The sequence below is a fragment of the Leptinotarsa decemlineata genome, unplaced genomic scaffold (assembly GCF_025532065.1).
Source record: "Leptinotarsa decemlineata unplaced genomic scaffold, Ldec_3_MD MMD2_tig00004204_RagTag_RagTag, whole genome shotgun sequence".
Classification (NCBI taxonomy): Eukaryota; Metazoa; Arthropoda; class Insecta; order Coleoptera; family Chrysomelidae; genus Leptinotarsa; species Leptinotarsa decemlineata.
Genome location: NW_027412603.1, coordinates 1,874,785 through 1,889,695, shown reverse-complemented (window position 1 = coordinate 1,889,695; position 14,911 = coordinate 1,874,785). Strand labels below are relative to the sequence as shown.

At 34.4% G+C, this 14,911-nt stretch overlaps 2 protein-coding genes across 2 annotated transcripts in view; one reads left to right on the top strand and one right to left on the bottom strand.

The window, feature by feature from the left end:
* LOC111516582 (ATP-binding cassette sub-family C member 4) overlaps positions 1 to 14,911 on the top strand; it is a 292,552-nt gene that overhangs the window by 38,059 nt on the left and 239,582 nt on the right. The window contains exon 2 of the mRNA XM_074178651.1: positions 11,063 to 11,308. Coding sequence (XP_074034752.1) covers positions 11,063 to 11,308 — 246 coding nt within the window. The remainder of the gene's footprint in view (positions 1 to 11,062; positions 11,309 to 14,911) is intronic.
* On the bottom strand, positions 7,378 to 8,532 carry LOC141483801 (uncharacterized). Its single transcript, XM_074178655.1, has 3 exons — positions 8,295 to 8,532; positions 8,014 to 8,235; positions 7,378 to 7,956 (listed from the first exon to the last, which is right to left on the bottom strand). The coding sequence occupies exons 1-3, from the start codon at positions 8,463 to 8,465 to the stop codon at positions 7,393 to 7,395; spliced, it is 957 nt and encodes a 318-aa protein (XP_074034756.1). The 5' UTR covers positions 8,466 to 8,532; the 3' UTR covers positions 7,378 to 7,392.

The following is a 14,911-nucleotide window of genomic DNA, read 5'->3' as shown; positions in this document are numbered from 1 at the left end:
ATATTCCGTCTACAACTGCGGTAGACATTATCGATGTATGTGATGAGGAAGTCTTTTACGTGATATCTGAGGACATCTGCTCCTCTTACTGATGAAGTTACCCAGAGAGGAGTATAAAGCAAAAAAGTTCATTGTACAATCTTAGTTTGGTCCAGTCTGTTGACTTGCTCTGTTTCTTTGACAATTAACGATCCTAACTTTTCGCTAGCCTCAAATACGAACTCAGATGAGATCCAAAAGAGTTCAGTGCATCCCAAAAATGTTACTGTTTGGTGTTGTGGATTTTGGGCTGGCGGCGTCATCAGTCCGTATTGTTTTGAGAACGACGTTAGCCAGGCCATCACTGTCAACGCCGAGCACTATATGTCGATTATTATCAACTTCTTCTGATCTGAATTAGATGATCTGGACACCAACGTTATGTGGTTTCAACAGGACGGCGCTACGTTCCACACAGCTCATTCCACAATGGATATTCTGCACGAGGGATTTGAGGACATGTTCATCTCACGTGGAGGTTATCTGAACCGGCCACCGAGATCCTACGATCTGAATCTGTTAGACTTTTCTTGTTGGGTTTTCTTGAGTTTCAGGCGTATGCGAATAAGCAACAAATCACAGTGGTCCTCAAAGCCAACATAACCCATTTCATCTAATTTAATAAAAAATGGATGGATGGAACCACTGAAGTTTCTCACTCTTGTGAAAGCTATCAGTGGGATTATAATTAATGCTCATAATTTTTGCTTTTGGTGAGTTAAGATAATGTCTATCTTTTTTGTGATTGCCATGGTCTTAGAGTTTTTCTGTAGGGTTTTCAGAAAGTTTGCCGATAATTCCATTCTACAATTCCATAATATATATTTTTTTTTGCAGAAGTAGCTACGGCTTTGTACAGTATCTTCAATGATTCATTCTTTCTATACTGTCTGATATTCAGACTGTCAACCTACCTCTAAGTTCTGAAGTCTTCTGAAAAATTGTCCGCTAGAAATGTTATGGTTCCTTATGAAACCTTTCAATTGAGTGTCCAACAGATCTATTTCCATAACTGTGCCATGTATATCTCAATAGAACTCTCAGGCCATTTGTGTAGTTTCAGGATGTCTCCTTTTCCATTGCGATAATTTAGCGGCCTCTAATTCTTTAAGATACTCATCTGTTGATAACTACAATTATTGGGATAACTGGATATAAGACTCACATAGTCACATTTTATAATGTTATGAAAATGTCTAGTTGTCTAGTTGAGTTTCTACGTCTCTATATATATTTGCCGCAGTAGCAAACGGAAATTTGGTAGTGCTTACAAGTTCCATACGGCCACTGCCTACTAGCCAAGATTTCGTTCTATTCAAACGTGACTCTGGTCGAAGATGCCAATGTTCTTCTAATATTCGTATCATCAGTCGTTACGGTCTTATCACTGATGATTGTAGACTCAATTCAGTTCCGGGATAATTTTCTTCCGGTATTTCTTCAATCAGTCCTATAAAATGTTCTTATATCTTTTGATAATGCTAACTTGATTAGCAGAGAGAAAATACTTTTGTTCTGGTGAGGAAAATTTATATTAAGGGTCTCCATCCCTGAAAAAAATGGAGTCAGAAACGATTTTTCTTATTCTGATTGAGGAAAGATTGTATGAGTGTATAAAGGAAAAATAATAAAAAAAATATTTTTCGAATATTAGATGAATAAAAAGTATTCTCTCTCTCATTTTTGGGCATTTTTCTTCAATTCCATCATCAAAACTAACGAATATTTTGGTGTTATTCCATTTCGGTATTGAAGCCTATCATTTTCTCAGTTAAACGACTTTCTCATTTTTCTTTTTAATGTTTCCTTTATTTTGTTATTAATTTAATAAGAATGTGTTATTTATACGAGTTTGATTTCCTTGTATTATGCATTTCGAAATGGGAAATATCAAATTTTATCAAAGTCAACTAATAAAGTTTCACTTCAACCGTCGACTAGTGAAAACTAATTATTACTTTTGAATCTGGAGTCTGAATAGTAGATGAATTTCTTTTAAATGACACGCCCGTCAGGTAGCTCCTCCCACACGTCTGGTGAGGAAGAGAGAGAGTATCATAGAGCCATTGTAAAATATAGCACAGGGTCGGATTGGGAATAGGAAAAGATAAAAGTTATTCTGACCGAACGAAAGATTGAAATATTAAAATTTCTACAATAACCAGATAGTTTTCAACTTACCTATCTGTATGTTTGCGTGTGTACACGTTTGTATCAAATCTTGCAAGTCTAATATCTTCCGATTGGCTTGAAATTTTATAGGTATTCATTACTAGGGACAAAACTTCATGATATTTTCATATTAAAAAATACTAAGATGGATGCTCTAGAATGTTGGACGAATTTCGTTATTTTTGATTTGATTACAATCAAAATTGGTAGCAAAAACATTGTTGGATTTCATTTATTTTCAACAGTTGCATACACATCAGCGGAATTGAATTATTCACGATTGGTATTGACTTATATTGTCTAACCCATTATATGGAATCAGACATATTATTTAAACTGTGGACCTTTCCTGCCAAATATTATATTAAAATCATCCAATTTTAAAAATATATCTGGCAGTATGAATTAATTTTGAGGAAAAATATGAGTAATTTACCCCGGAGAGCCCTGGATGAATTATTTTTGAGGATCCGACTATGAATCATAAAATCTTTTCTGATACTTGATTTCTCAATTTTTCATTCATAAGTATCATCTGATTTTCTGAACACCCTGCTCATGTTTTCGAAAAAATTAATTTTGAACAGAACACGACTATAAATCACAAAATAACCCATAGCCATCTTCATGCTGCTATTTTGAATTCTTGAAATTTGATGAAAAACTCATTATCTTCAACCTCAAAATACCAGTGTTATATATAATTTGACAATTAATAACAAAACTCGTTTGCCATCTCGAATTTCTGAATTCCAACAGAAAAATAACTATCTTCGAACCTTAAAGCCCGACCAGATATCACAAAACTAGTCCGCCCTCTTGAATTTCCGAAATTCAATAGAAAAAAATCACGCCTAGAGACTACAAAATACCAATTTTGAATCGAATCGGTCCATAATCACAATACTCGTCAGACATCTTGAAGCCGCCATCTTGAATTCATTAATTTTAACTAAAGATTCATAATGTGCGACCCGAAAACCCCATTGTACCAAATATGAATCGGATAACACAACTTGTCCGTCACCTTGAATTCATTAATTTTGACAATACATTTATACTCTACGAGCCCAAAAAAATCCACATACTAATTTCAAATCGATTCGTACCATAATCACATATCTCGTTCGATATCTTGGAACCGTCATCTTGAATTCGTTAAGTTTGACAAAAGATTCATAATCTCTGACCCCGAAAACTTCCTTATAGCAAGTCAAATCGGGCCCTAATCACAAATCTCGTCCGCATCTTGAATTTCTCAATTTTGATAGAAGATTCATAATTTTCAAATAATCTGCAATTTTCGTGCAAACTTTGAGATCAACACGAAAACGAACATGTTTTAATCTAAAATGTAATTTGGAAGAACGAACACGTCGGCGAATAAAGTTCAGCCCTGGAATGCCCCGGCCTGGTCAAGTTAGAATTAGGGGGGAGTTTGTATTTATTTCATCGGGCGAAATCGCACTGCCATCTGGCGGTATACGTTTTCGTAACTAAAGGCTAAAGACACTTAAATTTCGGTCAATCTTTATTTCGCGCCTTTGTTCTAATATACACAACTTGTTGATTTGCAAACTTTGGGGGTTCATTTCGTTGGGTATTTCTGGTTTCAATGACTTTTTCTTTAGTAATTAGGTTGGAATTTTGAATAGATTGATACAGTTTTTTGACATTTTCTTTGTGTTTTTGAACGTAATCGGAAACAATTGTACGATCATTCAAATCAAATGGGTCTGTGTTATTAATATGACCTTTAATTACTTCGAAAGGTGTAAATTTGGTAACACTATGTATTGAGTTATTATAGCCAAGGACAGCTCTTTTCATCAGCTGTTCAGGTGTGAACGATTTTCTTTCTTCCTTTAAGCATCGATAATGCTCAATCAGTGTTGAATGAAATCTTTCGACTGGTGAATTAGAATTACTGTTTTTTGAAGTTGTGTAATGCAGCTCAATGTTATAAATTTTACAAAAATTTTCTAGATCTTTATTTTTGCAATCGGTGCCTTAATCAGCGTTTATTTTGAGTGGTAAACCGTGATGAGTAATAAAATTGGGTAGATTTTCGACTACTAAAACTCCGGTTAAGGATTTTAATGGATATGCCTGACCCTATCGTGAAAATGTGTCGATAATTGTTGAAAAAGTTTCGTTTGAAATTTTTGTATCTATGTGAACATGCTCAAATGGCTTAGAAGTTGTAGGTGTTAGGTTGAATTTAATTACAGGAGGATTCCGATCGTATTTGTTTTTCTGACATGTTTCGCAATTATTAATATAATTTTGTATGTCTTCTGCCATTTTTGGCCAATAAAATCGTGAACTGAGGGATGTCCTCATTTCATTTATACCTCTATGGCATGTTTTCTTAATGTGAGCTCACCAATGTTTCTACATCCTCTAAGAATGGTGAACAATGAACAATTTTGAATGAAGAATTCTTGAGTTAATTTTGGATTGTTGTATTGAATATTTGTGAGACTGCTGAATTTTTAAATGGAAGGCAAATGTTTGTTTTGGATCGATATATTCTTTAATGAGTTTGACAATATTCTCGCTCAGATTTTTAGAGGGTATGGTAATATAAGACCTTAAATTCTCGAATACCTTTTCTATTCTACATTTAAGTTTTTCTATGTCACCCATAGCTACAATTATTTGATTTTTATATGTATTAACTGGTCTTTCTGAAATGGGAATTTGAAAGACAGGGTCTTCGAGAGAAGTGTGAATGGTTTGTGAATTCGATGTTTTTTCGATTTCATTTAATTATGGGGGAACAATTTGAATATCAGATAATATGATAATTTGTTTCTTTGGTTCTTGCGGTTCCAGGACTTCATTGAGAACGTCGTTGTCTAAGACTGGAATATTATCGTTATTCAAATAGATGTCGATAAGTTCGTTTATGTCTCCAGGATTATTTTGAACTGAAAGTGTTTCGATAGCATTGAAGTCATTTATATGAGGATTTCTGGAAAGAGCATCCGCTGCTTGGTTGCATTTTCCTTTCTTATATTTTACAACATAGTCGAATTCCTCTAATTTCAAACGCCATCGCACAAGTCTTGAATTAGGTTCCTTTAGCGAGAAAAGCCACTGAAGGGGTTTGTGGTCTGAATAAATTGTAAACTTTCTGCCGAAAAGGTATGGTCTGAAATATTTGCAGCTCCATACAATCGAAAGAAGTTCTTTTTCGATAGTTGAGTAATTAATTTCAGGTAGGTCAAGTGTTCGAGAAGCGTAACAAATTGGGTGTCCATTTTGTGACAAAATGGCGCGAAGGGCGTAATTTGAAGCATCAGTTGTGACTTCAAAGGGTTTTTCAAAATCAGGGTATGCGAGAACCGGTTCTGAAGTCAATACCGATTTACAAGTAGTGAAACATTCGATAAATTCTTTAGTGTGTTCAACTTTTGCGTTCTTTTTAAGACAACTTATGAGAGGTTTTGTTAGTTTTGCGAAGTTGTTTATAAATTTTCGATAGTATCCCAATAGGCCTAGGAATGACTTTATTTCTCGTTGTGTTTTTGGGATTGGAAAATTTTGAACAGCTCTGATTTTCTTTGGGTTTGGTTTTATGCCTTCGGGCGTAATAACATGACCCAAAAATTCTACCTCTTTTCTGAGAAACTCCGATTTCTCCAGTTGGATCTTAAATTGTGCCTCTCGTAATTTAGAGAAGACCAATTTCAAATTTTGGATGTGTTCTTGGAGTCCAGTGCTGAAAATAATTATGTCGTCCATGTAAATCATGCATACCTTATTCTGTAGGTCTTTCAGAACCTCGTCTAATACGCGCTGAAGACTTGATGGACCGTTCTTAAGGCCATACGGAAGTCTCAGGTACTCGTAGTGTCCGTGCTCTACATTAAAAGCCGTTTTTAAGATTGAATTTTCGGCCATCTCGATTTGATGAAAACTGCTTGCCAAATCGAGGGTGCTAAAGTACTGAGCTCGTCCCAGTTTATCTAATATGTTGTTTATGTTTGGGAGTGGGTAACGATCACTAATGGTTTTATCATTAAGTTTTCGATAATCGACTACCACTCGCCATTTTGGCTTCCCGGAAGCATCCATCTTTTTTGGAACTATCCAGACCAGGGAAGACCAGGGACTACAGCTTGGTCGTATTATATTGTTTTCAAGCATGTCTTTTATTTGACGCTGAACTTCGCTCTGAATGTTAATTTATCTCCAGGTTTCAAAAATATATCTGAAAATTCTTTACAGAGTTTCAGTATAGCATTTGTTTCTTCCTTGTTCATGTGGTTTGTACGTATCAAATCAGCGATATTAATTTCCGTTGCCAATTTAGGTGAGTCCGTCCCTGTATTTTCGAAAGTTTTGTAAGAATACATTTCGAAAGTAGAGGATTGAAAACTCTTTACAGGAAGAGGTTGTATCAATTTCACTGATATTGTTCTATCGGTGGGGTTTTGTACTTCCATAAGGGCGTAACCATTTTTTGAAGTTGTCAATATTGGCGGGATGAAAAGATCATTAAGTGTTTCCTCAAGGGTAAGAATTTCACCTTCAGGAACTGTGACAGGTAGATATTTGAGTACTCTTTCTTGTGAGTTGACAGAGAAAGAAAAACTCGTATCTGTAGACTGTCTGAACTTGAAAGGAATTTCAACATAATTTCCTATCAGTCTCTTATTTACAAGGTCTATATTCAGATGCATATTTATCAAGTCTGATAATCCTTAAACTCCGTCAAAGTAATCGTGGAAATCAAATGAAATAAAAGTAATTTCATAGTTTGTGTTGAACTCTGGAAAAGCAGGTATCGAGGCTTGGTACCTTACTTTCTGACTTCCTAAAGCCGTTTTGATAATAGTATTTGAATGATAAATTTTGTTTGGGAATAATTTTTCAATAATAGATGGTTTAATAATCGATCTTGAACTTCCAGTATCGATTAGTAGTTTAATAATTTTATTTATTTCTGACCGGGATATTATAAGCTTATATCGTCATAGTTACGCTATCAATAAAGAGGGTCATAACTCCCTTGGGACATTATAGATTTTATAATTCCCTCTACCTTTCACAAGTAAAAATAAATAGAAATGAAAACTGAACCATATTTTATTTATTCACGTCATTACAAATAATAAATGTACAATTTTGAAATGTTCCCTGAAAATTACTTCTGCCACTGGAAACAATTTCTTATTTTGTATGGCTGGAACTTCTGTTCACTACAGTCGAGGTACCTGCCTCTTCTGATGACAAAGTAGACAACATACGCGCCGTTTTATTTCTCAATTCGATGCTATCCTCCAAATACCCCTCCGCCACCGTGGAACTTTTCCAACCTCCGTGTCTTTTTAAGTTAGTCATAGTTGCTCCTGCATTGGCTAGAGCAGTAGCAGAAGTGCGACGAAGGCAATGTCCCGTATAGGAAGATGAGTTTGGCAATCCTAAGTAAATTGTGATTTTGCTGGGGATTTTCCCAAACATGTTTTTTCCAATTGGCTGAGATGTACATTTTATTTGTCGGAAGCTCAAAAAAAATCGTTCAATACCTTTAGGACGCAAAGACATATAAAGTCTTAATAAAGGCAAAGCGGAGAACTCTTTTTCATCCACAACTGTAAATTTCTTCGATACACCAGTTTTACTTTCCGGTACGTTCACTACCATAACGGAATCCCGGTCCTCTATATCCGATATCTTCATATTCAAAAGTTCCTGACTTCTGCATCCTCCAAAATAACCCATAATCAAAACAACCTATAACAAAAAAAAGGAAATAAATACACACAAAAAGGAAAATAAGAAAAAAATTACCTTATGCAATAAATGAATATCATTAGGAGCGTCCTTTAGGAATCTGATAACATCTTTAGGAGATAAAACAGCAGACTTTTTCGGCTCATAACTCTTACTCTTCCGTTTCAAAAAAGCCTGTAGTTCATTGAACTTGGTGATATCTCGTTTCTCATGTATAGTCACCATCGATTTTAGCATTGACCATTTAATCCATAAAGAATTCGGACTATACGTTTCTGACTGAAACGAATAAACACAATTACTACCAAATCTACCGAAAAACATAGAAAATTCCTTACCAGTTCTTGAAAATATGCCAGAAATACAGTTTCAGTGACATCTTTTGGCATAACATTTTTCCGTGTCAGCCAGTCCAGATATATCTTGTATTCTTTTTGGTATACGGCTTCACTTTTCGATGGAATTAATGATTCTCTTGCTTGTTCAGCTTTTTTCAAAATATCCTTCATTATATTTGGGGTAGAAAACACGTTTTTACCGCAAACACAGCTTGATAACAAAGTTCTGTTTATAAACAAGTAACATAGCAACAACCTAGCAACAAGAAAACTCTACTATAATCAACGGTACCTGATTCAAATATACCGGGAAGGTAATGAATTGGTACATTTTTCCGTTTCAAAAATGAACAAAATTTTATTGAAATCGGTCAGAAATAAAATTATCTATGTACCACGGGAATTAATGAGCCTTAATAACCTCAGGCAATTGCTGTCCCTCGGGCCAGAGGCCCTCGGGACGCAAACTTTGCCATCGGTAATTAAGGCCCTCCTAATTCCCTTGATATATAAATAACTATTTTGTGACTAACTTCGACATAAGGTAATGCATTGTTACAAAATGCATTGATTTCAGCTAAGTATGATTTTCGAATTGGGTTGTTAAATGATAATTTCCAATTTCATCACAATCTATGTCGCTTAAGTATTCATTCTGAAAATTTGGTTCGTTTTCTAAATAAACAGCATTTTCTGAAGAGTATGCTTCTTCACTGGGGCTCGGATTATCATAAAATTGTTGATCTGTGTCATTATATTGGGGAAGTTCATCGTATTCATTTTTTGAAGGTTTCGGTAATTTTTAGGGTTCCTAAAAGTGTTGTTTTGTTGAGAAAAAGGTCTTTGAGACATTTTAGTTGGGTTTCTTGATGTAGTGGACATGGGTTCCGGTTTCGGTAATTGATTAGGTGGAATATTTTTTGGTTTAAAAACATTCTGAGGAGGTCCGAAACCTTCTCGGTTTGTGGGGTATCTTTGCGGTGGTATTCGTCTGGGTTGGATATTAATAGGTTGGCTTGGCCAATTAGGTCTAGTTGAGAATTGTGGATTGAAAAAATGTTGATCATTTTTTGAAAAATAATTTGGGTTAGAGAAATTTTCGTTTTGACAATTTTGTCTTTGAGGTTGTATGAATCTAGGGCCATTTTGGTTGACGTTTGGCATGATGGATTGTCTACCGAAAGTATTGAACTTTGGTTTATAATCGTTCAACGAACCATACATTTTTTCAAAATTTTCGAACTCGTTTACGTATGCCATGGCATCTTCCAGTGAGGCTGGCTTTTTGAAATGCATATTATTTCTTAAAATACCAGAACAACCAGCAATGAAAGTACTGAGGGCTACTTTATCGTAGTGAGTTGTTTGTTAAAGTTTTTCTTCTGAAGTTAAGTCTGGGTTGTTACTGACTCTTTGAACTACATTTCTTTTGGTTAATTGAATTCTACTACCGAATGTCATTAGGTCTTCTCTCCTATAGGGTCGACTTCTAGTTAATTCTTGAACTAAAAAGTCCAAATCTCTCCTATCTGTAAAACATTGTTTCAGAGCAGATTTTAAGACGTCCCAAGTATTAAGTTCGGTTCTGTTACCAACCATATACTCGGCTTCACCTGTCAATTTTTCTTGAATACATTCAAGAACGTGTTCATTAAGTGGAGCATCATTAAACACATTGTACGCGTTAACTATAGTATCGCATCTACTGATAAATTTGTTCAATGTATTGCTATCACCATCAAAAGTTTTCAAATTGTTTATTCTAGATTTGAAAAGGTTCCAATTTATTTGAGTTGGTTGGGGCGGAACTGGTGGAACCATTGTAGGTTGAAAAGTATTATCAAAATTTTCAGTACTATTCAATCGTGATAAAATATCTTCAATTTCACTCATAAATAAATAATTGTTTTTCTCAATAAATAGTAACTCAAGATTACTCGTATCGAATAGACAACAATTTGTTCGCAATGAACGATACTATATATCTTCGCCGAAGTCCTTATACAGAGGGTTCGTGAAGGCAAGAAGGAAATATTTGGCACTTACTTGTAAGTTCTAGTTCCTTCTCCGTTGATTCCTTGCAGCTTCCCTGGGGCTCTGTCGTCTCCTTGTCCGCTCGTTATGGGTGACCTCGAAGGATTCTTGTTGAATTTGTGCTGAAGGGGTTGAAACTCCACGACGCAAAAAGTTCGTTTTCACGCTGCACAAATCCTAATGATTGCGCCAATTAAATGATTGGAACGAGAAAATAACTTTTTAAAAAGAATTCATTCTCTTACCGTTGGACGAATGCTGCTGTGACGTCACACCACTACTAACTTGGTGGGCTCACACCGATGGAACCTTCATTACTTGAAGGATCTTCGAAGTATGCAGACGTATGTTTGTACATAGACAAGCACATGATGAAACCCTGTACCGTGCATTCTCACACACACACCAATCTAATGTAATTACGTCACTATGTCACACACACACACACACACACACACACCCAAAAATCTCACATAAAAAAAATTCTGAACGATTCCTGCACCAGACCTTTCAAGGGCACATCGCCTTGATGTTACTAAACAACAACAAAAAAAGCAATTATTACGTCATAGTGGTGGGGGGAGGCCCAGAACCGGCTGTAATCTGCTACTCTTATTGGTGGATATATTAGTTCAATGATTTCAACAAATATTGTTACCCAACTTTGATGAATAATTTTGGAAACGAAATTATTCTTATCATGATCGTTTCGATTGAGTTCTATATATTTTCAGGTGGATGACTGGATTAATCAAGAAGGGTATAAAAAATGGATTGCAAATCATGGATTTATATAAAGCGTTAGATAACGATGAATCAAAATTTTTGGCAGATAAGCTAGAGAGAAATTGGAAAAATGAAATTCTCCGAGCCAAGTCTGAGAATTGTCAACCTAGCCTCTTGAAAGCTTTGTCGAAAACTTTCCTACTGATTTATATGTTATGGGGACTATTATTTTTCCTACAATTAGGAATACTCCGGTAAGTGTGTTTATGTTGAAAACTTCATAAAGATATATAATCACAGTTTTTCATATTTCTTCCAACAGTTGCTTATTTTCCAATCTTGAAATTTATCTGCAAATATATCACATATCCATGAATATCCTTCGTTTATTCTAGTTGAATAACCTTGACTTTTTTCCTTCCTTCCCACAGTTTCAATAATGAATTTTGATATTAATTTGTCCATTTACAATAAGTTATTTTTCTGAATGTGATCTGAATGTATATGTAATGAAGCCAAATATCACTGTTTAAATAATAATTTAATGTATATACATTGTCACCATTAAAGTGCGCACCATATGGGAAACTTTTTTTTCGAAAAGTTCCAATGAAGTTTAACTTCGGCACTTGTTTGTGCTTTGAATTTAACTTGAAATGATGCGGCCAACTGCGACCCACTGACGTTCAGTGTTTGTCAAATTTACCTTCTTTTTTTGAAAAAAATTGAAAAAGTGCATTTCCAGATCGAATTTAACAAAAAGTTACTTGAAAAAGTTGTGTCTACGGCAATTTTATATCCATATGCCAAATTTTATATAACTAAAAAACAAGTTAATTGTCATCAATTCATGTATACATAAAAAACTCATCATGGAGTTTAACTTTTCTGATAAATTTTTACTTATACGTACATTTTCAGAGAGAAATTGAAAATGTGCTATAAAAATTTTAACATGACTGGTTCAAAGTTTCAATCACTTGGCTATTTTCTTAAACAAACGTCAGTACCTTCAATTTTGAAAAAGCAGACACAACTCGAAAACTGAAATAAGTATTAATAAAATTACTAGAGCTGAAATTACATCAAAATTTCAATATTCAGTATTTACAGATTATTTATAAACACTAACTAGGGCGGTAAGGTTGCTTGATCACGTTGAATAAAATTTTTAAGTAGGTCTTGACAAACAAAATGCATGCTATGGTAGTGTCAAGTTGTTAATTTACTTTAACAGTTATTGTTGCAATAATGCTGTCTCTTCAGGAAAGAATAGAAATAGTTTTAATATGTGATGAGAATACACCATACCGGCAATTAGCTAACATTTTCAATGAACGGCATCCAGGAAAAAATATTCAACATACTACTGTGTCAAGGATGATGTCGAGTATCAGAGAAAGAGGATCCGTAGCAAATCAATTTAAGAAAAAGCACACTCCAAGTAAATATGATGAGGAATCCCAACTTAACATTTGTTTAAAAGTTATTGAACACGGGCAAACGAGCATAACCGATATTATAAAAAATACCGATTACAAGAGAGAAAGTGTTAAAAAAATTTTACTAAAGAATAAATTTTGGCCTTACAAGCCAAAATTCATTAACGCATTGAAAGAACGAGATTTTGATATCCGTTTGGGGTTTTCATTCTGGTTTCAAGGAGAGAGAGAAGAAAATGTAAAGTTTCCGTATAAAAATTCACTGACAAATGAGGCAACGTTCTCTCAAATGGAACGGTTAGTTCTCAAAATTGACGATGGTGTGCCCAAGAAAATTCCAATTTCACAGTTGAATGTGGTGATCAGTATTCCTTTAAAACTAATGTATGGTGTGGGGTACTTGACGACCAAATAATTGGGCCATTTTTCTTTATGGAAAATTTATCATCCGTTGGTTATCTCAACCTTTTGAATAAATAATGAGGTTAGTGAAGTTTTAGATAATATTCCTTTGAATATTAAATACGACCTATTGTATCAGCTTGATGGCGCACCAATACATCACAGGGTTGCTGTAAAACAGTCCCTCCAACAAATGTTCAGAGGCAAAGTTATTGGACGTAACTGGGAACATTATTGGCCACCTAGATCACCCGACTTGACGCCTTTAGACTTTTTCTTGTGGGGTTACCTGAAACAAAATGTGTACCGAAGTAGACCATTTACTGACATATAACATCTGGAAAATACCATTCGCGAGTGCTGTGCAAATATAAATCCCCGATTAATTAAAAATGCAGATGTCAGTAGAAGGACCATAATTTGTATCGAACGTGGAGGACGACGTACTGAAATGTAGGCTATAAGTGTTTGACAACCTCATTTAGATCAATAAGTAATTTTTTGTAGCCATTTGTATTTTCTATAATATTATTGTTGTTTAAAATTTATAATAATAATAATAGTTCTATCGAAATCATTTGCATTTTTTTTCAGTTGCCTCTGCTTTTTCGAAATCAAAGGTTTGTTTAAGAAAATAAGCCAAGTGATTGAAACTTTGCACCAGTCATGTTAAAATTTTTATTGCAAATTTTTAATTTCTCTCTAAAAATGTCCGTATGAGTAAAAATGTATCAGAAAAGTTAAACTCCATGGTGAATTTGTTATGTATAAATGAATTGATGACAATTAACCGAACTTTTTTTTTTAAAATAAAGGAGATATCTGTCAAAAAACGGTAACTTCATCCTAGTTGCATAAAATTTGGCATATGGATATAAAATTGCCGTAGACACAACTTTTTCAAGTAACTTTTTGTTAAATTCGATCTAGAAATGCACTTTTTCAATTTTTTTCAAAAAAAAAAGTTGAATTTGACAAACACTGAACGTCAGTGGGTCGCAGTTGGCCGCATCATTTTGAGTTAAATTCAAAGCACAAACAAGTGCCGAAGTTGAACTTCATTGAAACTTTTCGAAAAAAAAGTTTCCCATATGGTGCGCACTTTATTGGTGACACTGTATGTACCTATATTTCATTAGCTATGTAAATGTTACTCAACATATGATACTGAAATCTTCATATGTAATGTTCACTGTCTGGCTACATGCTAGTTTTAATATCAAATTGTTTAAATTTAAAAGTTTTCACATACTTTTTTTTATATTTCATTGTGCTAGTGTTATTATTACACTCATAGATATAAATATTAGGTTTCCTATATCAATAAAGATTATTATTATTATTATGAATTGGCCCCTTGCAACCAGTTAATGAAGTGTCTGTTTTTAGCCCATAATATATCCCTACATGTGAACACGAAGTAGAGCAATCCTTATTCAAAATTCATCATCATTTTACCAGTATTGTCTACAGGCTGATTCACGGTGGATGGCACATTAGACGTTTCTGGTGAACCAGACAACGGATCACTTTGAAAATTTAATGGAGGGCATATTCGGACATTCTCTAGCCAACTAAAATATTTTCGACAATGCGTTGTTGCCGCTTCTATTAGAAAGCAGTAGCAACTTTGATTTTTCAAATGGAACACTCTGTATATAATATTATTTTTGGAATCTCCAACAATTGCCCGACAACTTTTCTTGATATTTCCCTATACCTATCTGTTACCGTTTTCGAAATAAAAATTAATTTCAATTTTTTTCTTCGAAAATCATGACTTCTAAAAATGCCGATATCTTTTAGTTAAGAAGTACTATGATATCGAAATTTGGTTTGGAGTTAGGTGATACTTGGACACTTCCCACACGTCAGCCCAATCTCCGCTACTTCAATACAGGGTGATTAAAAAATACAGTTTTTTCGTTTGCTTGAAAAAGTTGCTGAAATTTGATTATTTTAAATGAAACACCCTAAATATTATTGAAAATTCGGAAAGCTGCTGAAATTTGC

Bases quoted from the DNA above. Each gene is read 5' to 3' on its own strand.
- LOC141483801 (XM_074178655.1), bottom strand. From the start codon at position 8,465: ATGAAGGATATTTTGAAAAAAGCTGAACAAGCAAGAGAATCATTAATT. The intron at 8,236-8,294 runs GTAAGGAATTTT...TATTCGTTTCAG, and splicing joins TGGCATATTTTCAAGAACTG to TCAGAAACGTATAGTCCGAA. The intron at 7,957-8,013 runs GTAATTTTTTTC...TTTTTGTTATAG, and splicing joins ATATTCATTTATTGCATAAG to GTTGTTTTGATTATGGGTTA.